At 47.1% G+C, this 23,277-nt stretch overlaps 1 protein-coding gene and 1 pseudogene across 1 annotated transcript; one reads left to right on the forward strand and one right to left on the reverse strand.

Annotated features, from left to right (window-relative positions):
* The first annotated feature begins 2,356 nt into the window (after positions 1-2,356).
* Positions 2,357-8,341, forward strand: LOC130832649 (keratin, type II cytoskeletal 2 oral-like). Its single transcript, XM_057701188.1, has 7 exons — positions 2,357-3,007; positions 4,100-4,326; positions 5,669-5,729; positions 6,415-6,510; positions 7,115-7,261; positions 7,371-7,502; positions 8,117-8,341. The coding sequence occupies exons 1-7, from the start codon at positions 2,357-2,359 to the stop codon at positions 8,339-8,341; spliced, it is 1,539 nt and encodes a 512-aa protein (XP_057557171.1).
* A 7,385-nt stretch (positions 8,342-15,726) lies between these two features.
* LOC130832650 (ADP-ribosylation factor-like protein 2-binding protein) lies at positions 15,727-16,234 on the reverse strand (annotated as a pseudogene).
* Positions 16,235-23,277: the final 7,043 nt, after the last annotated feature.

Here is a 23,277-nt window from a genome sequence, read left to right on the forward strand (position 1 = left end):
CATATAACAGAGGCCAAAGAAGTCAAGCATCTTGTCCAAGGTTACCACACGGTAAGAGATAGACAAGGCATTTGAACTCAGGTCTATGATGACGTAGACTGCAGTTACCTTATTCTTTTGTGGCATCCTGTAACTTTCAAAGACCTTTCACTAACATTATTTCCTGTAAGGCTCATCACAAACCAATTAGGTAGGAAGGGATCTGGCAGATTAGAACACAGACTAGTGTGTTAAATCATGGCCCAAGTTCACCCAGCCCAAACCCATCCTAGCAGAGGTCTTGCTCTCTACCGTCTCAACTTGGTATTCTTATTCTCCATTCATACTCTCAGCTTCCTTTTCCAGGGGTGCAGAGTTGTCTTGAGGACAGCCGAGGCCAAACATAAGTTATCCCCTCCCCCATGTCCTCAAGTAGAATATTAGCAATAACTGAACGTACAGTGCTTACTATGTGTCATGCACTGTAGAAAGTATTCTATATTTAACTTGTTTAATGCTCAAGTAGCTGCTGTTTTTTCATCCCCATCTTACAGTTGAGGAAACCAAGACATATAAAAGTTAAATAACTTGTCCAAGGTCAAAGAGCTAGTGAGCTTCTAATCGGGCAGACTAGCTCCAGACAAAGAGTAGAGCAGCGAGTTGAGAATTGGCAGCAGAGCACTTAAAATTGCTTGACTCGAGGTTCTTGAGGATTTTTCAGACCAACCCTCTGTCCTAGACTGCCTTGTCTAGAAACCATCCCAGAAAGACAGAGTGCTGGCTGCTTATTTGACCAGAATTCTGGACACAGACCCACCACTTATTTCTTGGAACACGAGAGTCACTCCCTCCTGTTCCTGCCATGCCTTGTGAAGTCCCACATGCAGGTAACAACCTGAGAATTTGCTTTTGCCATGCGTGGTGTGGTTGGGTGTGGAGGTGGGTTGGCATGGGGATGGCGGGTGGTTGAGCTGCCAGAAGTTAGAGCAGTAACGCATCCGTGTGCCTGCTCTACCTCTAAGGTTCCTCCATCCCCCCGGCTCCCTGGGCCCAGATGGAACACCCATATTCTAGATCAGAGATTCCCAGACTTCCTTTATCACAAGGATTACCTGAAGGGCTTGTTAAGAATACAGACACTCAAGCCCTTCCTCTGAAGATTTTCATTCCATAAGACTGGGGTGGGACCTGGGTCTAGATTATTTACCTTCTTAGATACTGGTGATCACAGACATTCCTGGTGTGTTTACCCTAGGTACAAGCTGGAGATTCAGAATGAGTATGACTCAACTCCTTCCCTTGACAAGTTCAGGGCCCAGAGGGGTCCTGACAAATAAGTAGATAAGGATACTTTGAGTCAGGGCCACGGTGGGAAAAGCACAGGATATGGTGGGAAAACAGGGAGGGGCATCTAACCCAGACTGGGTGGTGGAGGGGCTAGGAGGTCCTAAGGCCACCAGATCTGACACGGCATGCACTCTCATCCTAAGATGAATGGGGTCTGAGCTGAGCCCTCAGCCAACTGGTCCCCACATCTTACCTTCTCTTGCTTCTGGATACAGAAATCACCTGTTGCTGGTCTAGGATGCTAGTGAAGGGACTTTGCCTGAGACTCCTTTCTGCACACGTCCCCTTCTTCTCTGCAAGCCTCACACTTTTTTGCTTCATATCTGACCTTCACTTTTCCCATGGGTCAGACATTTTATCTCCACCTTCGTTTCCCACCAGCAGCATCTCTCAGCTCAAATGACAGCTTGGCTTAAGGGATGCCTTTGGCTGAGGAGGTGCCAGAGTGGACCCTGTGGGGTCAGTGCACCTCTCACCCTTCCATCCTCCCCACCCCAAGCCCTTCTCTGGATATTTCTTTGAAGAGGCAGGTACAGATGATATGCCATTGGGCGGTGGCACTCTGGCATGCAGAGAGGGACCCAGGCCACCTGGAAGAGGTTGTCTGGTCCTCACCCCCATGTCATGGAGCTCAATGGTTCCTGACCCCTTGGTATCAAACCCCAATTCATCCTGCTGGATCAGGTACTGTTTGAGTTCCCCAACACCCTTGAAGAAACCCATGGAGGGAGGGAGGAGAGCTCCAGTTCTTTGTCAACTGAAGCAAGTTTGGATGATTAAGCTGAGAAAGTAAAGTCACTTTGGTCCGGGGGATTATTTTTGAGGTGTGTTTGGAAACTAGAAGTAACTTATTGCCTGGGAGGCAAACCAAACCCAAGACGACTCGCAGCTAATTGCTTGTCTCTCCTTCTGCCAAGCCAAACTCCTTGGTATATAAAGGCCAGTCTCCTCTGTTGTCCCCATCTTCGGTCCTCATCCCTCTCTCAGCTCCTGTGAAGTGATAGCTAGCTTGCCTCTGAGCTCTCTCACCATGAACAGACAAATCTGCAAGAAATCCGTCAGTGGCGGGAGCCAGGGCTTCTCCCTCTGCTCCGCCGTGGTCTCCGGCAGCAGCAGGATAAGCTGTGTGGCCCGCTCAGGGGGAGCCGGCAGAGGGGCCTGTGGGTTCTGGAGCGGAGCAGGAGGCTTTGGCAGTCACAGCCTCTACAACCTGGGTGGCAACAAGAGCATCTCCATCAGCGTGGCTGGTGGCTCCTGGGCTGGTGGCTTTGGGGGAGGGCGCAGCAGCTGTGTCAGTGGCTTTGGGGGTGGCTATGGGGGTGGCTTTTGTGGAGTCAGAGGAATGGGAGGTGGTTTTGGAGGGGCTGGTGGCTTTGGAGGGGCCTTCGGCTTTGGAGGGGCTGGTGGCCTTGGAGGGGCTGGTGGCTTTGGTGGAGCTGGTGGCTTTGGAGGAGCTGGTGGCTTTGGTGGAATTGGTGGCTTTGGTGGCCCTGGTGGCTTTGGTGGTCCCAGTGGCTTTGGCCCGGGTGGCTTCCCTGGGGGAATCCAGGAAGTGACTGTCAACCAGAGCCTCCTGCAGCCCCTCAATGTGGAGACTGACCCCCAGATTGGGCAAATAAAGACCCAGGAGCGGGAGCAGATCAAGACCCTCAACAACAAGTTCGCCTCCTTCATTGACAAGGTGGGGGCAAAGCCCAGTGGTGTCATGGAGGGTTTGGGCTGCCCAGGGGGATGGTATAAGAAAATGCCAGTAGTACCTGCCAGGCTCAGAGGCAGGGGTTCCAACTTCTTGTCTTGGTTCTACCTTGGCCCCTACAGGGCAGTGGGCATGCCTCTCTTGATCTGGGGGCCCTGTTTTCCCAGCTGTGAAATGAGAGAAAGATTTCGGCTCTTGATTTCCTTCTAGGGAAGGGCCAGGGAAAGTGTAGTGAGGGTCCAAAGATGCTCTTAGCTCTTTTTGAGAATGGAGCATTAACCATGAAATTATTATAGCTAACTTTCAATGATTCTTGAGAAGCAATTGCTTGGTAATCCAAACTAGCTGAAAATCAAACTTGCATTAGGAGGAATCTCACGACTGCCTCTCAGTGATGAGTTTTGGCCACTAACTTACTTACCAGATGATGCTGTGCTTTAGCCTATATTAAACCAAGTTGTCCGTGCTTGAACAGAGAAGAGTGTGCTGGGTCTGGAGAAATGTGCCTGGGATTTGAAGTTAAACTGAGGTTGGCTATAAGCCAAGTAACTGAAAGGGGAAACAATTAAGGAAAATATGAAAAACTTAGGAAAAGTTAGACTTCACCGACTGTTTTCCCTGCTTGTATGGAGGTGAAACAACTTTCATTTAAAAGACAATGATAAGTACCTTTATTTGTGTGGGTCTCCTTTAGTTGCATTGTGAAGGATTCTGGTAAGACTTGATGAGTGCTGGGTTTGTCTCTTCGCTTTGTTACTTAGTAGCCACCTCACTTTGGGCAACTTATTTGAGCTCTTTGAGCCTCAGTTTCCTTATCTATCAAATGGGGATAACACCTTTATAGGTAGTTGTATGGGAGGATTAAATGAGTTAGACTGGGTGAAAATAGCATTCCGTAAGCACTCAACACATTCTTCTCCCTTTTCTAAACCCTCATCCCTCTCAAATTCCCCCCAAAACAGAGGCTATTGCAGATGGAACAACTGGGTTGAGTTTCCACATTTCGACCCCTTGGGATGGGTGGCCCCACCTGCTCAACTCAAGAGGTTGACCCTTTTTCTGCCTCCCCTGCTGTAGGTGCGGCTCCTGGAACAGCAGAACAAGGTCCTGGAAACCAAGTGGGACCTTCTCCAGCAGCGGACTGTGGGCTCGGGCTCCAGCTCAGGCCCCAGCAACCTGGAGCCTTTATTTGAAAGCTACATCAACTGCCTGTGCCGGCAGCTGGATTTGGCTCTGGGGAAGAAGGGGAATCTGGAAGGAGAGCTGAAGAACATGCAGGACCTGGTGGAAGACTTCAAAAAGAAGTGAGGGCCCCAACCGGGGAGTTTCCCCTTCTGGGGATTAGCAGGGAGGTGTGGTTCCAATTTGGGATTTTTAACTGTTCCTGACTGTACCTTCAGTCAAGACTCATGGATGGATTTATTGAGTGAAGCACGATCATGAAGAAGGGTGTGAGAGGGTGAGGACTGAGACTTCCAGGTGGCTAACAATGCCAGATTTTTCAGTCTCTGGGCAAGCCCCCTCCTATGCCAGCCCAGGTGGACAAGAGTGTCCTCCCAGAGTTTAAAGTCCTTTAGGATGGAGAGTCCTCCACACTTTACTGTACGTAGGCAGCACCCTGGAAGCCTGTCAAAATGCAAATTTCCGTGTTCTGGTTCTAGATTCTGAACCAGCGGGTGGGGCAGATTCCAGGGGCCTGAGGGCTCCATAGGTCCCAGGGGTTCTAGGCAGATGGCTGTAAAGTGCTCTTCCAATGTCTCCAGCCCAGTCCCATTTCTGCAGCTTCGGTCAGCCTCCTCTTGCATGTTTGCGGTTATGGATGACATCCTTTGAAGTCTGTGAGAGGTAAACGGGCCTCTCAAGGTGGGGAAGGAGCTCCAGACACCCCCGGGGATCAGGACCCACAAGGGTGGGCACACCTGTTCTGGGGAGGTGCCATTCTACTCCATCTGTGGGCACCCGCTGTGCTGGGCTCTGGGAATCCAGTGGCAACTCAGATTCAGCTTGCCCAGAATGCTTGTTTCTCCCAGAATAATTCCATCTTCAATGTTCATGAAATCCAGACTCGTGGTGGGAGAGTTCAGTCATTCACAGGCAGGAATCTGGTAACCTTGATGCACTGAGAAGATACGAGTTTATTCTTATCCCAAAATAGAAAGAGAAACAGAGAGAACAGAGGCTGAAACACCCAGTCTGAGCAAATACCTCTCTGGGCCTCATCTGCCCACATTGTGCTTTGTGACGTCTATCAGAGCTGGGCCAGTAGCCGGGCTCCTTGAAGTGTTCCCCCACCCTGTCTGCCATACCTCAGCGTGACACTTGGACTTGGAGGAGGAACGAGGCAGTGGCCTGAGCTCCAAAAGCCCTCTAGGCAGGACTGGCTACATCGTTTTGGAGGTTCAGGGAAAAAATTCAGGGCCATTGTCAAAAAATTATTAAGAATTTCAAGATTGGGCCAGCAGAGTTTTAAACCAAGTGCGAGGACCTTCTGAGCCCAGGGCCCTGTGTAACGGCACGGGCCGCGCACCCATGAAGCTGGCCCCGTCCCCGGGTGAGAAGATTCTGCCTGAGTGCTTGGGAGCCTCCCTCCCTCCCTTCCAACTTCTGAAATGTCAATGACCCAATGTGTGGCTCTTTCTGTCTCAGGTATGAAGATGAGATCAACAAACGCACTGCTGCAGAGAATGAGTTTGTGGGGCTCAAGAAGGTAAGTAATCTAGGACGAGCAGACCCTAGATCCCTTTCTGGGCATGGCCCTCCTGGAGGGAGAGCAAAGCCGGCTGCTTTGAGGTACCGTGACCCTGTGCTCTGTGTGCCGTTTATGTTTTTCCCTACATTTTTGGGAATCAGGTGTTTGATGAAGGGGGCTGCTCTGAGTACACTGCTGGTGGGGACGATGTCTTACGATGACGAATGAGCTGATGAGTAACGTGAACTAATAATGGAGGTTTTATGTACAGCATCCATCAAGGTTTTCAGCCTACAAATGTACCCTGAGCGTTATTAATAATAATAATCAGCAAGTACTTGTAGGTTGTGTCAACCAGTCATCATAAACATGAAGCAGTGAGAGAATGCCTTCCTCCCTATTCAGGAGGCTTGGTACTATATAACCGAGTCACATATTGGATAAGTGTGATTTTCCTACCCTTATTCTGTACTTGGCCAATAGGGTTTTGTTAAAGCATTGGGGTTTGATTAGCCAAAGCAATTAAAAGGAAGAAAACCACTTTTTTTTTTCTTCAAAAGGGAAAGTGAGAAGTCACAATTAGGAAGAGGGCTGGGGGAGGGGCCAAGAGGAGAGATGAAGACTCAGGAGAGCGCTGAGGGTGGTGGGGGGCAGAGGGTCATTCTTTTGGGTTTCTGACAGCCCTCCTCCCCCTGTCCCTCAGGACGTGGACGCGGCCTTCATGGACAAGGTGGCGCTGCAGGCCAAGGTGGACGGCCTGACAGATGAACTCAGCTTCCTGAGGACCCTCTATGAGATGGTGATTCCTTGGTTTGCCAAGCCCCACAGCCTTCCTATCTGCATTTTTCCAAGGATACTTCCCAAGCGTAACTTTAGGGGACAGTCACATGGCGGGACACACAAAACCAGCAATAGGGTTCAGACCTCAGCTCCACCCCATCCAGGACATGCTAACTTCATTCCTCCAGGCTACACAGACCTGGCTTACAGGGCCAGCATCCCTCTCTGTCCCCTACTTTACCCTCTGTCCTCAGCCCATTTTGTTCGATAGCGTCCCTCTGGCTCCTATCCCAGTATCACAGTGAGCTCTTTCAGAGGACTCCTCCCTACTGCAGTTCCATGGAAACCCACCCAGTAGGGCTCACTGGCTGATACTTTCAGGCTGACAACCTGATTGTATTGGTGTTCTTTTTTTCCTTTAGTTTTGTTGTCTGGTATCCTTTGCGCCATAGCCAGGCCTGCAGCGCAAGATGATGTTTCTAACTCTCCCACTCCTGGCCCCATGGTCGGGATATGTCTGTTGGTAGAAGATTCTTGGACATCTTTATTCCCAGTATCCCCTAAGGCCAGGGGATGGTGAAAGTGACCATCCATGTTCCCCACAGGGATTGCCCCAGATGCAGAATCACCTCAATGACATGTCCGTGGTCCTCTCCATGGACAACAACCGCTGCTTGGACCTGGACAGCATCATCAATGAGGTCAAGGCCCAGTACGAGGACACTGCCCAGAAGAGCAAGGCCGAGGCTGAGGCCCTGTACCAGACCAAGGTGGGAGCTCTCCTCTTGTCCCCACACTCCAGTTTTAGGCCCTGCAGACCTTTATCAAGAGTACTCCAACATCTTGCAAAGCCATGCTGATTGGTTTCTCCTCTGTCAGCTTGGGGAGCTGGAGAACAAGGCCGGCAGGCATGGGGATGACCTGAAGAACACCAAGAACGAGATCATGGAGCTCAACAGGGTGATCCCGAGGCTGCGGGCTGAGATCGAGAACGTCAAGAAGCAGGGGGGTGTGGGCTGAATGGAGAGACCCTGGAGGTCTTCTGGGCCCTGAGGAGAAGGAGAAGCAAGAACTGTGCCTCCACCACAGGCTTTCTCTGTCCTTTCGTGGTGTCACATGTGGGATAGCACAGTCTCTGGGACACTGTGTTCTCCCAGATGTTCCTCCTGGAGGCTGGCCTTCTTAGAAGGCTCCCTAAGGAGAGAGGGTTGCCCATTCTGGTTTGTCCAGCAAATCTTGCAACTGTGAAGGATGGCTTTAAACACTCATTTCTCAATGAGCTATTTATCACACACGTCACATAGCCGTGAAGGCTAATTTGTACTACTGGAATGAAGCGATTAGGCAAGAGAGTCTTAACAGTCTTCAAAAAAGGACCACTCACCAGACCACCACTGCCTTAACCAGCAAATCAGTGTTCCTTTTCTTGATGAGACATGAATTAATTTAAAAGGGCTGAAGATGAATAAACCAATTGCAAACTGACTTTTGTTTTCTGAGCATGCTCCACTGAATTCCCAAGGATGGCGAGGAAGGGATGCTTGGATGGGGAAGAGACCTCTTCTCGGGAAAGATCAGCTGTTTGTTTCCTGGTCACCTGACTCTCCTAACTCCCTCTGCCCCAGAACGCCAACCTGCAGAACACCATCGCGGATGCTGAGCAGCGTGGGGAGCTGGCCCTCCAGGACACCAGTGCCAAGCTCCAAGAGCTGCAGGCCGCCCTACAGCAGGCCAAGGATGACCTGGCCCGGCTGCTGCATGACTACCAGGAGTTGATGAACATCAAGCTGGCTCTGGACATGGAGATCGCCACCTACCGCAAGCTGCTGGAGAGCGAGGAGCGCAGGTGAGGGGCTGTGGGGTCAGTGTTCCCCAGAAGTGATTTTACAGTAGCCTTTGACGATGAAGAAAGACAGCAAGATTACAGAGAGAGGACAACTCAGACAACATGCAACGAATCTCCTGAACGACAGGGTTTAGGATTCAAGCCCTACTATCTTTTTGTCAGTCAAGATCACCTAATTCTCCCATTTACCATGGACTTCAGTATTGCCTTACATAACTCCGTTGAGCCTCACTATGTGCAATTAAGGAAACGTGCTTTGGGCTTATGAGAAAAGCTCTAGTGCTGTCCACTGGAACTTTCTGAGATGATGACAATGTCCTATACCTGTGCCATCCAATACAGTAGTCCTTAGCCACCTGAGCACTTGAAATATGGCTAGTACAACTGAGTTTCATATTTAATTTAATTTAAATAAATTTAAATAGCTTCATGTGGGTAGTGGTTACCATACTGGACAGCTCAGTATAGACAGTCCTGTAACACCCCATCCTCGAGGCTGAGTCCATATGGGAAGGTTGCTGATGCATATATACTCTGGAAAAATAACACGATACCAAGTAGCAGAAAAGGACTTAGTGAGTGGCTACCAAATGCCAAAGGAGCATCAAGAATTGAGCGATCCTTCTGCTGACGAGCTGCTCTGTGAATCCCGTGTTCAGAGCCTCTGTCTTCAGGCGGCTCCCAATCTGATGGAGGAAGCAGAACTCAAGTGCGAGAAGAAAACTTAAGGATGTCTTACAAATTTCTAAGAAAAAGGAGTGAGAGTGCAGATGGTGCTACGTGTATTGAGGGTCATAAGATGAGGAAGGGGTGAGAGGTACCAGTGGGACCCACGTTGACAAGGTGTGCAGACACGTTCCATGTCTGCTCAGATATGTGGGCATGTCTGCTCCATGAACAAGGAAGAGGCACAGGAAGATGGGGAGTGTGGGCAGGACATTTTCAAATGCATCATGTGTTGAGCATCAGCCCCTCTTACATGTTACCCACCTTGAACAACCGTCACCACCACCACCACCACCACCATCACCCTCCCCCCTCCCACCCCAGCAGGGCTCAAAGGGGAAGGCTTCTGGAAGAGGAGAGGTAGAAATAAGAAAGTCAGGGCTGGGTGAAGGAGGGAAAGGGCATAGCTAAGGTGGGAAGATGGTCTTAGCAGGGGAGGAGAGGTGAGGATGGGCTAATCAAGGGGGCACTGGGTGATGGTCATTTGCCTGGAAGATAATCTGGGAAATTAGGGAAAGAGGATGGGAAGATGGAAAGAAGGAGTGTGATTGGTGGAGCTTCTGGATGCCTCAATCCCCTGAAGCAGCCCCTTTTCCTGGGGAGATCTGTGTCTGGAAACAGACTTGGAATAGCCTTTCTTCCCCTGGGAGCTTGACCCCTGGTAGGGCAAATATTCCTAGTATCTCCCAAGGTTATGAACCCTCAGCTCTTTAGATAATGACTCATTGCAAAGTAATCCACATCTCCTTCTTTTGCCTTTTAGGATGTCTGGAGAGTGTCAGGGTGCTGTGTGCATTTGTAAGTAGCCCTTCAAAAACCTTACCCCTGGAATGTAGAAAGGCTGACTAGAAACATCCTCACTGACTGATGTCCAGGCGGGAGAGCCTGACCCATGCAAGGAGGCCAGGCCACCAAACAGTGTCTCAGGGCTCAGACCACTCAGACCACAGCCACAAGCTCTGCTTCTAGTCAAAGCTGGCCAACTGGCATGCCAAAGCTGAAACCCCTGTGGTCTCGGGGCGTTCCCCAGGTAGGAGAACCAGAAATTTCTGTGGATACTTCTGGCTCTTGGTCTTGGGAAAGGGGACCAGAGGGCCGGGGCTCCCTCTTGTCGTTTACCAGGTGAGGCCTCAGAGACGTTGACTAGCTTTCTCTGAGTCACAGAGCCAAGCAGGGCAGAGCTGGGATACAGACCCACGGCTGTAGCCTGAACTGAGCGCTTGCTCTCCGTAGCGGCGGTCAGCACCCTCCCCAGCACGAGCAGCGGCTCTGGGGGAAGCCGTGGGGGATTCGGAGGGTCCCTGGCGGCTGCTGCAACAGCGGCGGCTGTGGAGGAGCCAGGGGCAGCAGCGGGGGCTGCCAGGTCTGCAGCACTGGGGGCAGGACCAGCAATGGAAGCCGTGGCTCTGTGACCCACAGCCGCATCCGTTCCGGCTCTGGCGGCATCCGGAGCCCAGGAGGCACTGGCTACAAGCCTGGCACTGGAGGCAGCACCCCTCTCTGCTTCTCCCAGACAACCAGCTCCAACCAGCAAGTGATCCTCTGGGGCCAAATCTCCATGCCCACCGGCTTCCCTCAGCCTGCGACGGCACTTCTCCCTTCGCTGCTTGGCATCAACCAATGCCAACACCAGCCTTGCTTTTCCTCAAGTCCCCTGGAGAAGTGGTTGAACTTCTTCCCGGCTCTTCCATCCCCAAGACCTATCCTAGGCTAGGGAGGCCCAGCTGCTAGTCTGGGATGATGATGCCCCTAGATGCGCCCTTGAAAAGGCCCCTGACTTTGGATAGCAACACCTCAGTCCAAACCAGTGTGGGTCTTCCCAGCCTGGCCTGCTCCTGCCCTGGCCCATCTCCCTCTCTCACTGGGAGTTGCGGGTCTGAGGCTGGCATGTTTCAGCCCCCACCTAAGGAGGGCAGAGCTGCGGGGCCACTGCTAGCGGGTAGATGGTTAAGATCTCTGGACTGTTAGTTCTCAGGGTTCCTGCCCCACACCTGGGCATCATATCCTGGCTTACCTCTGGCCCCTTAATTCCCTGAGCTGTGGATCCTCTGGTGATGATTGTTGCACGTTCTTTTCTCAATAAATTGCACTGTATTTCACATTCTGGTGTTTGGCTCTCAAGGAGTCACAGAATAAACCAAGGGTCAAGAATGGAGGGAAATTAGGTGTGGGTGGTGGTCTTCTAGAAGTTCAGTAGTAGGTGTAAAGGACACTGAATAGTCTTGGCTTCTCCTTTATCCATTTGGTTGTGTTCTTGTGATAGGTCTGCCCAAAAGTACTTATGTTGCTTAAGTGGGGAGCGCCGACTCCCAAGGAGGCCTTCCCATCCATCCTCTTGCCCCCATCAGGCCTCCAAGATCCAATCTTGGAAGAAGAGGGTTTTGCAGTTCATGAAGGGAATAGATTCCAGTGGAATTTTGGCTACTTTCAGGTAAGAGTAGGAGTGCTAGGCTAGCGAAGCTCAGTCCAGGTGGATGTAAATTTAGGAGTGGGGAAGACGTGTGTCTGCCCTTACACCAGCATTTCCCAGTCATTCTCAGAAACCTGAATCCCAGCTGTTCTCAGAAAGCTGAATTCCAAACCCAGGAAGGATCAGGGTAATGAGACAGCCACTGATGGAAACCAGGGAGACTGAGAGCTTCTGTGGAGATCACAATTAGAGTCTCCATCCCTTTCCCCACCTGCCAAACCAATCCCACCTGCATATCTTTGAGGGTGGTAAAATTCTGGTTTGTAAGTCACTGTAGATCATGCATTACCTCTCAGAAGTGAGATCAGAGCTGGACAAATGAGAAGGCATCTGTACATTTGTCCAATGGTCCAAGGAGATTATCAGGAGATTGCTCAAGTTTCATGTTCTCAAGCCTGATCTGATCTCCTATGTTTACCCCATCTAATCTCTAAAGTACAGCAGCCCTGGTCTCAACACTTGGAGAGGGAGACATTTTAAAGTTCCTACAGTTGAGGGTTCAATAAATCCTTGCCCATCTTTTCAAGGCCTATAGGCAGAAGGTAGCCCCCTTCCCCATTTACCCTTGGCACGGCTCTGGGTATTTTGGATGCAGGGCAGGCCATTCTGGATTTGCTCTTACTGCCCCTTTAGGGACATTATAAGAAACATTGCTAATCCTAGGAAAATATCCCAGATGCTGTGCTCCATGTGTTGCCTAATTTATTGGGAAGAGTCCTGGATTAGCCCAGGACCCAACTGTTCAGCAGGGCTGGGGACAGCCACTCCAACCTCTTCATCCATCTGCTCCACGGGTGAAGATCTTGATGTTGGATGCTGTCTCAGGGCCCTGAATAGGGTGTGGGGCACTCAGTAAAAATTTGGTGGCCAATTGAAAGAATGAATTGAAATGAATCAGGAGAGCAGAACCTCTGTCCCCCCAGGCTGACAGGAAGATGACATAGGTCACACTGCAAGGCAGGATGGAGCTGAAAGTTGACAGTGAGAGCCTAGGACCCTCTCATGAACTCTTGTGAGGAGAGAATGGTAGAGGGGGCTCCTGAAGGAGGTAGTGAAAGACTGAAGGATGCTTGGGATTGGGGGAGGAGGTCAATCAAGAAAGGCATGTTGGAGAGGAAGCCTGGAGCAAGGCCAGGAAGGAGAGAGAGTTTGGACAAGGCTACAGGGCAGATATTCAGACCAAATCCTGGGAGAATTCTAGGACTGGTATCATGTTCCATGTCTGTGACACCGGCTGGGACTAAACCATGTGCCAGTGGAGCAGGGAAGCTTCCAGGATGAGGGCATGATGTCTCAGGCCAGACTAGGGGGTGGAGAGGATGGAATCTTTCTAAGTCTATGGGAGGCTGGCAATCCTGAGCTTTCTGAGCCTTGAGGAGTCCCTCAAATTCATCGCCTACTTGAAGACAGAGCTGGGGCTACCAAAGAGCTAGAGCTCTTTGCCTTTGAAGGCAGCCAGGGTGGGTAGAGTAGGTATTTACCTACATGGAATGGTCAAAGGGGTGACAGGAGCCTTCCCACCTTGATACTTGAAATCCTATCAGCTATATCTTTAGCATTAAACAATCTGTCTCCTAGCGGCAACTGCTTCTTTTTTCTCCATCCTTTATTCCTTTTTGTTTTGTTTTGGGTTTTTAAATTAATTTTTATTTTTTATTTTTGTTTATTCTTTTTATCCTTCACTCTTCTCCCTCTCCTTCTAAAGATCCTCTGCTAGATTATAAAAGGAACATATAGCAAAGAATGTAAAAAATTTAACAAAGTAAAAATAAAAAAGAAAATAAAGTTCACCTGTAATTCCACCACCCTGCAACATTCTCCTGTGTGTAGGCACGTACATGCGCACACACACACATGCACAGGGATAGGACCATGGAAATACATTTTACAGGGTAGAGTCTTATAGTACATACTGCTTTATAACCTGATTTTCACTTAATCTACTGTGGAATTTACCCATTTAGTCATTCAACAGCTGACATGAGTGCCTACCATTTTCCAGACACTGTGCCAGGCCCAGGAACAGAGTGGAGGACACATACAGCCTCTGCTCTCATAGAATTTACAGTCTAGCTGGGAAGAAATTTACCAAATAACATCTTTTCATACAAGAAATATGAATGGAGATCATTATTTTCTTTTACAGTGCAGATATTAATCTTTATATTAAAAAAATCAAAAATGCACATTGGGAATTTAACTACTATTTTTTTCTTCTATCTAGAGGTGTGACATACATGTTTTCTGGTCTGTAATGTTTTCCAAACATTTTCCTAAACCAATGGCAGGCAGAAGATCCTCAAAGCTCTTTGCTATCCCCTCTTCCTGAGGCCAGCGGAGTTAGACCAGTGGAACACTATTTTGACAGGAAGAAGAATAGAGCTGGAAGTGCAGAGCTTGAACAATCACATTTTCACCATACTTACCCCCTCCCCCAACCCAAAACTAACCAACTGATTTATACAGAAAGAATTGTAAGCAAACTGGCACAAATACACTTAATATGCTATAAGAGAAGGATACCTTTTAGTCCATTCACAGCATATAGCATATATTCATTGGTGTCAAGGAAAACAGTAACACCAGTGAAGTATTTCTGCCATCATGGCACTAACAGTTAAGAATTACAACCATTTAATACTTAGATGTTAAAATTACAACCATTTAATTCTATGCTTAAAGTGGTTAAGCATAGAAATTCAAAGATTAAATCTACTATATGAATTAGAGTATTCATTTACATTTTTTTTCCCAAAAATGATTTAAAAAAAAAAATCAAAACACTGAGACTACATCAGGACTAGAAGACAGTGATAAAAGACCTACAAGCCCAAGACTAGGAGTTGACTTTCACATGTAGTTTTTGGGTAAAGGACATCTTTTCCAGTCTATTCCCACAGCCAAAACTAGTTCTAATTTTCCCACGATGGTGGGCAGAAAGAAGAGTTTCAGAAATCTGAGGACAGAGGCAGGTATTTTAACACCCTACATAAGTACTCCCTAAATCGTAAAAAACCCCACACGGTGGCCCGCTGTGTTTGAAGGAGTGAAAGGCTTACCCACGTGAAGGAGCTGTGAGCACATGGAAGATTCAGGCCAAGCCCGCCTGTGGTACTTGGGACTGGGAGGGCTTGTTATGGTATTATTCCACTTTGTTGATACAGGAACATATATGCTGGGGCAGGGGCCTTCCAGGTGGAATGCTTGACACAGTCTTGCTCCAGAGCAGCCAGACTCTCAGAAGCACCTTAGAAAGGTGTTCACTTTGGTAGTGATTATGGAATAGAAGAAGGTGTTTTAGAAAAAAGCAGAAGTCCTGGGAGGGTCAGGTAATTATCTTTTTGAACCACCAATACCTAACATTAATAAAAACTGCAGAACAGAGCCAGTCTTTCCAAGACATACTCTCCTGTCATCACCAGCAGAAGCCTCTTCCACACGAAGGGGTGTGGGAAGACATTCTGGAACCTTTTTGAAACCTTGAAAATGTTGAAGTATGTGGGCCGAGCGATGGGATTCAGAATGTCCTGCTTGAGCAGTGGAGGAGCTGAGGGTGCGGGGCGTGGAGACTAATATCACCCTGTTTGGTCCTGAGGGATGGCTGGTTAGCCAAAGACGGGTAAGATTCCTCAGAGGAGGAACAACCTAAGACAGGCACAGCCGCAGAGGGGCCAACAGGGGTGGTGCATAGAGCCTTCCTTATATCACCGTGTTTGGCCCTGGAGGATGACTGGTTAGCCAGAGATGGGTAAGATTCCTCAAGGGAGGAACAACCTAAGACAGGCACAGTCGCAGAGGGGCCAACACGGGTGGGGCACAGACCCTTAATCCTTTTGAGAGAGGTCTCCTGCCCCCAGGGCTATTTTGCTCTCCACCCCCAGCTCAAATCCACACCTGCTCAACTCAGACCCAGGAAGTAAACAAAGATAATTGCCTCAGTCATGTGAGGCCTTTGATTGTTTATGAATGTAACCTGAGAATGTTAGCCCACGAACTCAATAAAAGCAACCTGGGATGAGTCAGCAGGGCTCTTGATCCGAGAGGTCTTGAGCCCCCCGGTCCCACTTTTCTCTTCAGTCTGTGTCTGTGTCTTCTTCAAGCTTGCGGCACCCGTCACTCACCTCGAGTCGCCGAGCTGGTCTCGGCAAAGGGGTTTATGATATCAGAAGGCTCCCATTGCCTGGAGCGGGGAGCTAATGTTGCAGATTGTTTTGGGAAGCTGGTGCAGATGATTTTGCACAAGGAAGTCACCACTAAACCACTGCTTAAGACCAGTTCTCGGCCTTCTTTTTCTGCTCTATACTCTAGAAACATCTCTTTAAATGCCAGAAAGTCTGTAAATGTAAGCAGCATGTTGAATATGTCATGAGCCACTTCATCTTTATGGTGCTTTAACATTGCCGTGAAAGTTGCCATGTTGAATCCAGGTATCGGCTCCGGCAGCTGTTTTTCAATATACTTTTCTATCAAAGAAAGGTATTCATTAAAAATTGCCATGTAGGTGAGTTTATTCTCTTCTGTGTCTTCAAACTCCTGGTAGTATTTGTCCATAAAATTTCTCTGCAGTACTTGGAACTCGGCATCCATGATAATGTCCTCCATAGAGCCAACCACAGCATCAAATTCTGCTTCAGCAGCAGAAGAGGTGGATAGCACGATGCTCTCTTCCTCCAAGACTTCTATCACTTCCGTGGCATCCATCCCGCGGCCTTCCACCAGCCAGGGGCCCAGCCGGGTCTGCGCCTGCGCAGTGCAGCCGGGGTCTCCATGCACCACCCGCCACTCAGCACCTGGCTCCCATTACTGACTTCCAGGAGCCACACCCTGCCTCCTGTCACCGTGGCTGATATCATCATTCTTAATGACTGCACAAGATTCCATTATGTGGCTGTAGCATAGCATTTTGATGCATATGTTATTTCTATTATTTTCCAGTATAATAAACATTGCTGCAGTGAACACACATCTCTGAGCACTTGTCCTGTTCATTATTTAAGATAACTTCCTGGACGTGGAATTGCTAGGCCACTTTAAAATTTTGATTTATATTGTCAAACTGCTGTCCAGAAAGGTTTGTACCAATTGATACTTTTACAAGTAATATATGACTTCCTGTTTCTCCACTGTTATGAACAGTCTATGGTATTCTTTTGAATTTTTGACAATTTTTAAAGGTTTTATTTTCATTTCTTTGATTACTAATGAGGTTGAGCATTGTAAATATGCTTATTAACTCTTCAGTTTTCATTTTCTGTGAATTGTTTCTTCATTTGTTTAGTCCATTTTTTCTTTGGGTGGGCATTTTGTTTTTCTTATTAATCTGCTTGTCCAAGGCAAGGACCCCAACAGCACTTGAGCCACTCAGGAGTCCAGAATCCCAGAAACATTCACCATTGGCCCAGAATTAGTGCCCTGTGGGGATGCTGGGAATAGCTGGGGTTGGGTGAGGAAGATACAAACTAGTTTAGGGAGAGGGAGGCCAGAGGAGGCTAACAGGATTGCAGGAAAGTGGGGCCAAGTTGGGGCAGACGCTACCTCTAAAACCATGCCTGCAGTGGTAAAGGAGATGATGGAGTGGGGTGTTGCTAAGAGAAAAATAAGCAGGATCAGCCCTGTAGGGATCAGGGGTCTCTAGTGGATGGCTCTCCACCCCGATCCTGCTTCATACACTCCCTCCCAGCTTTAGTCCTAAGGGTGCTCCCCATACATTCCCTGCCCACAGATTTCCATCTCGGAGTTTGCTTTCCAGGAATCTGACCTGAGATGGGGGAGAGGTAGCAGCCAGCTGTCTGCTTGACTGGGATTTGGATAAGGAGGATGATTCCTTTCTAGTAAGAATTGGTGGCCTGGAAAGAGGGGAGAAGACCTTGAGATCCTTGAAGATCCTAGAGGTGAAGGACCAGGGACAGTGAGTAGCCCACGGCATATATCAAAGAATTTGTTAGAAAGTTCTGCGGGGATTCAGATGGGAGTGGGTTTCCTTGGCTCGCTGCTATATGATTGATAGCAGGGATTGATATGCTACTTGTGTCAGTCTCTCCATCCCTCCTCCTGCCTTTTCTGTCCATTCTGGACATTCTTTCTCCTGCTGGCTGAGTTTCTGCGGATCCCACCTGGATGCCTAGGGCCTCTGAAATAATGGCTCTGGCTAGCTGATCCTGGGCTGACAGAGATAAATGCCTAAGTGTTTTCTCTGCCTCCAGGCTGCTAGGGCTGACCTCCCCCAATCCATTCGCACTAGTATTAGGAGAGAGCAATTAGCAAATGCGTGCATTAGAGCTTCCTACCCACTCACACTGTTAACACTAGTCATTTGGTTGTTTCAAGCCAGGATTTCTGCCTTAAGATGTGGTTACTCACACTCAAGGTCAACACAATCTTTATATGAATACCCATGAATTTATTTCAGGCACTTTTTGCCTGAGAAACTGGTAATTAAGATGTAGGGTTTTAGCCAGCCAATAATAATCTTTTGTGATGACAGTGCAAAGAAAACCTAGGACTTGAGGCATCTCTAATAGTTCTTTTCAGCTTTCCATAAATATTGCCCACCTCCTGGGGTAAATACCTTTCCCTGGACACATGCGCATATACCTTAGCTTAGCTGCCCTCTGAGCGTGACCTCTCTCCTTCCTTGTAGATATGAGGGTGAGTTTAACAAGTGCTCAGAGGCTGAGAATGACTTCATGGTTCTGAAGAAGGTGAGTAGGGTGGTGAGGTTATATAAGGAGGAGAAGGTACAAGGAAAGGGAAAATGGTGGCACCTTCTCCAGCATGTGAGACTGGATGACCCTTTCTCATAAGGATTTCCCAGTGTTGTCCTGTGGCTGATGGCTGGACCCAGGATTATGCAGGCCATCAGCAGCACTGACCAGCACTCATGCATCAAATATCGAGACTGGGACCTGATATATGACACAGAAACTCCCCCTGCCCTTAGCCCCACCTCTCTGCAATAACTCCTTTCTCCCACAGGGTTGGTGACACTATAATCTCATCCTCTTGGAAGCTAAAGCCAAGAAGGGGCCCAGGTAGACATCCTCAAGTTAAGAGTTTGTCCCTCAGCTCACCCCCACCCCACTATTTCCTTTTGTTTCCTTGCATGTGAACACACTGCCTTGCCTCTTTTCAGCTCTCTGTTTTCTTTTTTTCATTAAACTGCAATATGTAATGATGCATTTGGCTCTATGAGTTTGATAGAATAACAAGGACCCATGGTGTTTGCTGAATCAGAGGGCAGCACACTGAAAATGTGACCTGCATGAAGTTATATTAGCAGCTGTGTGTACAGTGAGTGAGAGATGAGAAGAGAATGAGGGTGCTGAGGGAGTTTTGGGGGCTAAACCAACTGTGTCAGACTTTATAATCTGCCCAACTACCATGATGTACTTCACTCTTTCTGGATTCATCCCAAGGCAGGCCAACCCTGGGGCTGACACACTTTGCATACTGGCTGCAGTAGTCCTTGCCAAGAGTTCCAAATGGCTCAGTAATAGCCAACTGGCTAACTGCAGTGCCCAGCCTGGCTCGCCTCTGGGACAGCCTTTCCTTACCTCCTGGTTTGGGTCTTTGGGCCAGGGTGGTGGGAGAATGTAGTCAAAACTGCTGCTATATCCACATTCCTTGTGATTCTCTGGCAGCTACCACTCCTCCTGGGAAGACTTTGTCTTCAACACTTGGACCTCCCTTTCCCTCTCATTTCCTGAGATTTCAAGGTTCTAGAAAATCAATAAATGAAGTAAAGTTTTATTTAGTAATTTCCACCTTCCCAGATATTGTTTTGAGAATTTCACATGTAACCCATTTAGTCTTCATAATTGTCCTATGATGTAGTTACATTTATCCTCATTTTACACAGAGGAAAAGGGGGCACAGAGAGGTAAAGTTCACACTGTGGCAAAGGCCACAGTTAGCAAGTGGTAGAGCCAGGGTTTGAACAAGGGTAGTTGGACCCCAGAATCTCTACTTGTAGCCTCCATGCTTTACCAATAACACATGTGTAGTTTTGTTTCTTCACAATAGGTTTGAGCAGGGTGGGTGTGGGATGTCTGGGTCTTTGATGGCAGAGGTCTACTTTTATTCAGAACTCTGCTCTGTCCTTGGTGCTGAAATCTGGTCCAGAAGCCTTGGGGACTTCTACATAGTTCAAGAGGCTGGTGTTTACCATTGCTCTCTCTATACTTGACTTCTCCGGGCTCCTTCTTTAGCTCTGATTTGCTCACAGATTTCCTACTTAAGATCAAGTAAACGTTGTTCCAAAGCTCAACTTTACACAGGCTCAGATTTTGTCCATTTTGTTGTGTTTCTTTTAAAACCAAGACAAAAAACCAACAATCCAAAAAACTCTCTCTCACAGTGTTTATGGATAATAAAACTTAGGTAACTTAGCACATTTTACTTTTTGTCTCATCTACTAGGGAGTATTTATCATTGGCTGATTTGAATGCTTGCTTCCTTTTTTAAAAACATGGATTATTATTTTTAATTTAACTCCTTTATTATTGGGATGAGAGGGGTATAAAAGTAAAATAAAAAGCTTGTCTTCTCTCATTTGAGGCTAGGATCATAATGAGCAACACTGGAAACAGGGTGCTCACAGAGGAAGAGAGCAATTAAAAATATTAGCTATTAGTATTTATTAATGTAATAAAAATATCGGCCTCTAAGGGATGTTTCAAGGAATATATGAAATCATATACATGAAAAACACTTTATAGAATAAAAGATATTCATACAGATATCATACTATAGGTATGAAAATTTTGATGAACAACTAGGTTATAAACTCTTTAAAGAGAGGGACTATATCATACACTGTTTGTATGCCGCATAATACTGGAAAGAAAATGTGCACTTCATAGCACTTGACTGATGGAATGATTAGATAATTTAATGCATGCCCGATTTGGCACAGCTCCCAGAATAAGGTAAGTACTCAATAAATGGAAAATATTACCATCATTATTTCTAGGGTTACAACTGTTTATTGATTTCTGAGGAATCAGACTCTTAAGGCTAGAAATGACTTGAGAGGCTGTGAAGAGGAGCCCCCATTTAGAAACTGGAGTCCTCTCCAAAATTCGGTTCTATAATTAGCAGTCCACCCTCATGTGGGGGGTAACTCCTCCCTTTCACAGAGGATGCTAAGCTTTGTCTTACCTTGTAAATTCCACTCATCGGTCCAAGTTTTTCCCTCTGTGGCCATAGTGAGCAAGTCCTCTTGTGCATGAGAATCTCCAAATGTTTGAGGATGGTTGTGCCTTTATCAGATTCCTTCTCCAAGTTGAACACTTGCATTTCCTCCTCTGCTTTGGCATGCCCCCATCAGCCTGCATGTCCCATTGACATACTCTGGATATCTGGAAAACAACCCAACCCTCTGGGTGAGGCTTGACTAGCTCAGGAAAAGGGTGGGGCATAGGGGCTTCTCTTTGTGCATCCTCCAACCTTGCAGGTGAGTCTTGCAGCCTTTTCCTGCTGCTGAGTCATCCTGAGTTGACACCATTTTATACAAGTCATTATGAATATCCCCATGCTGAATTGTACAGCTTGTTTTGTTTGAATACATTGTAAGGTTTTGATTTACATTAATCTCTGCTAAATCTTTTTTGTTAGATTTGGCTCAAGCTCCAAACTGTCAAATTATTTTTGGATTCTGATCTTGCCAACCAACTTCTTGTTACTCTGACTAGGTTCAGGCCAGTTAAAAATTTGAGTTGTATGCAATGATGCCCTCACTTGGGTGTGCTGGAAAAAAAAAACCCCAAAAAACAAAACTGTTATTTAAAGCAAAAACTGCTTTTTTTTTTTAATCATAGAGAAGAAAAGTGTTATATTTAGTCTTAGTGGAAGTAGCTCTTTAAAAACCTTTTTATTATGGAAATTTTCAAGCAAATATGAAAGTAGAGAGAGCAGTGCTAATAGTGCTTCTGTACCGATCACCCAGCTCGACAGTCAACTCAATATCTTGTTTTATCTCTATTCTACCCACACCTCTTACCCCTCCTGACTGTGTTGAAGCAAATCCTAGATGTCATATCATTTTATTCATAAAATGTTTTGTAAGTTTCTCTAAAAGATAAGGATACTTTAAATAATATAACCATAATTACATTATGACCCTTAGCAGGATGAACATTGATTCTTTACTGTGATCAAATATCCAGTCCAATTTCCCATTTCCCATTATGTTTCATTAACATTTGCATTAAAATTGCTTGTTTGAATCAGGATCTAAATAATGTTCATGCATTGTAATTGGCTCCTAGGTACAGACTCTCATTCCTCCGTTTCATTGCTTGTAATTTATTTGTTGAAGAAACCTGGTCATTTGTCTTGTAGAGTTAGTGTCCTACGAAGTTAGTGTCCCTCCTGCTCCTCCCAACTGTGATACCGTTCAAAATGTTCTTCTTTTGTCTATACATTAAAATGGACCTTTTTGGATGTACTGTTGTATAAACTGTAACACAATTATACATGTGTAGATTCATGAAGCCACCAGCACAATTGGGATACAGAACAGTGTCATTAACCCCCCAAACTCCCTCTTGTTATTCTTTTATAGTCACACACTCTATCCACTTCTAACCATGGGCAACCACTGATTTTTCCTCTGTCACTATAATTTTGCCTTTTTGAGAATCTCATAGAAAAGAATCACACAGTAGTAATCTTTTGTTTTTTGTTTTTGTTTTTGATTTTTTGTTTTTTGACCCTTACTTCTGGCTCCCCCTTTAAACTTTTTTTTAAAAATAACATTTATTTACTTATTTATTTATTCAATTATTTATTTTTGGCTGTGTTGGGTCTTCCCTGCTGTGCGCGGGCTCTCTCTAGTTGTGGCGAATAGGGGCTACTCTTCATTGTGGTGCATGGGCTTCTCATTGCAGTGGCTTCTCTTGTTGTGGAGCACGGGCTCTAGGAGCATGGGCTTCAGTAGCTGTGGCACACAGGCTTAGTTGCTCCGCGACATGTGGGATCTTCCCAGACCAGGAATATAACCCGTGTTCCCTGCATTGGCAGGCAGATTGTTAATCACAGCACCTCCAGGGAAATCCAGTAGTAACCTTTTGAAATTGACTTCTTTCACTCAGCATAATGCCTTTGAGATTCATCCAAGGTGTTGTGTGTATCAACAGCCTGCTCCTTTTTACTGCTGAGAGTATTCCATTGTGTGGATGTACTATGGTCCATAGCAAACCCCTAACAGTATGCACAATACTCTTGTATTGACATGTCTGTCCCCTCTGCTAGATTATGAACTCCTTGAGAGCAGGCACAAGTTCTCTTTTGTCTTTGTGATTGTAGCACCTGGAAGTTCTAGGCCCAGAGCAGACACTAGATAAATGCAGACTGAGTGAGGGCTGAGGACAGAGCATCATTTCAGGGGACACTGTGCAGCTCAGAGTAAGGGATTCAGCTGGGCATGAGTGTGTCTAATGGTGCTCTGCTTCCTTCAGGTATTTCTCCATCTGCCTCACAAGTAATTCAGTTGGCATCTTGCAGGGACTCTGTTTCCCCACATCTATAGTATCCTCTGCCCTACCAGGCAAGTTGCCCCTATTGAAAGTAAGATAAAGTTAGTCTGTCACGATGTCTTTAGTAAAGACTTGCTGGCCCCTGAGGGCTCATGGTGTGTGTGTGTGTGTGTGTGTGTGTGTGTGTGTGTAAGATCTCCCGAGATTTGTCTTGAGCATGTATCCTGAAGTTCAGGGCTCTGCCTGGGCTCCAGAGTCTCTGTGTCT

This window comes from Hippopotamus amphibius, chromosome 12 (assembly GCF_030028045.1).
Source record: "Hippopotamus amphibius kiboko isolate mHipAmp2 chromosome 12, mHipAmp2.hap2, whole genome shotgun sequence".
NCBI classification, from domain to species: domain Eukaryota; kingdom Metazoa; phylum Chordata; class Mammalia; order Artiodactyla; family Hippopotamidae; genus Hippopotamus; species Hippopotamus amphibius.

Bases quoted from the DNA above. Each gene is read 5' to 3' on its own strand.
- LOC130832649 (XM_057701188.1), top strand. From the start codon at position 2,357: ATGAACAGACAAATCTGCAAGAAATCCGTCAGTGGCGGGAGCCAGGGC. The intron at 4,327-5,668 runs GTGAGGGCCCCA...TTTCTGTCTCAG, and splicing joins GTGGAAGACTTCAAAAAGAA to GTATGAAGATGAGATCAACA. The intron at 7,503-8,116 runs GTGGGCTGAATG...CCTCTGCCCCAG, and splicing joins ACGTCAAGAAGCAGGGGGGT to AACGCCAACCTGCAGAACAC.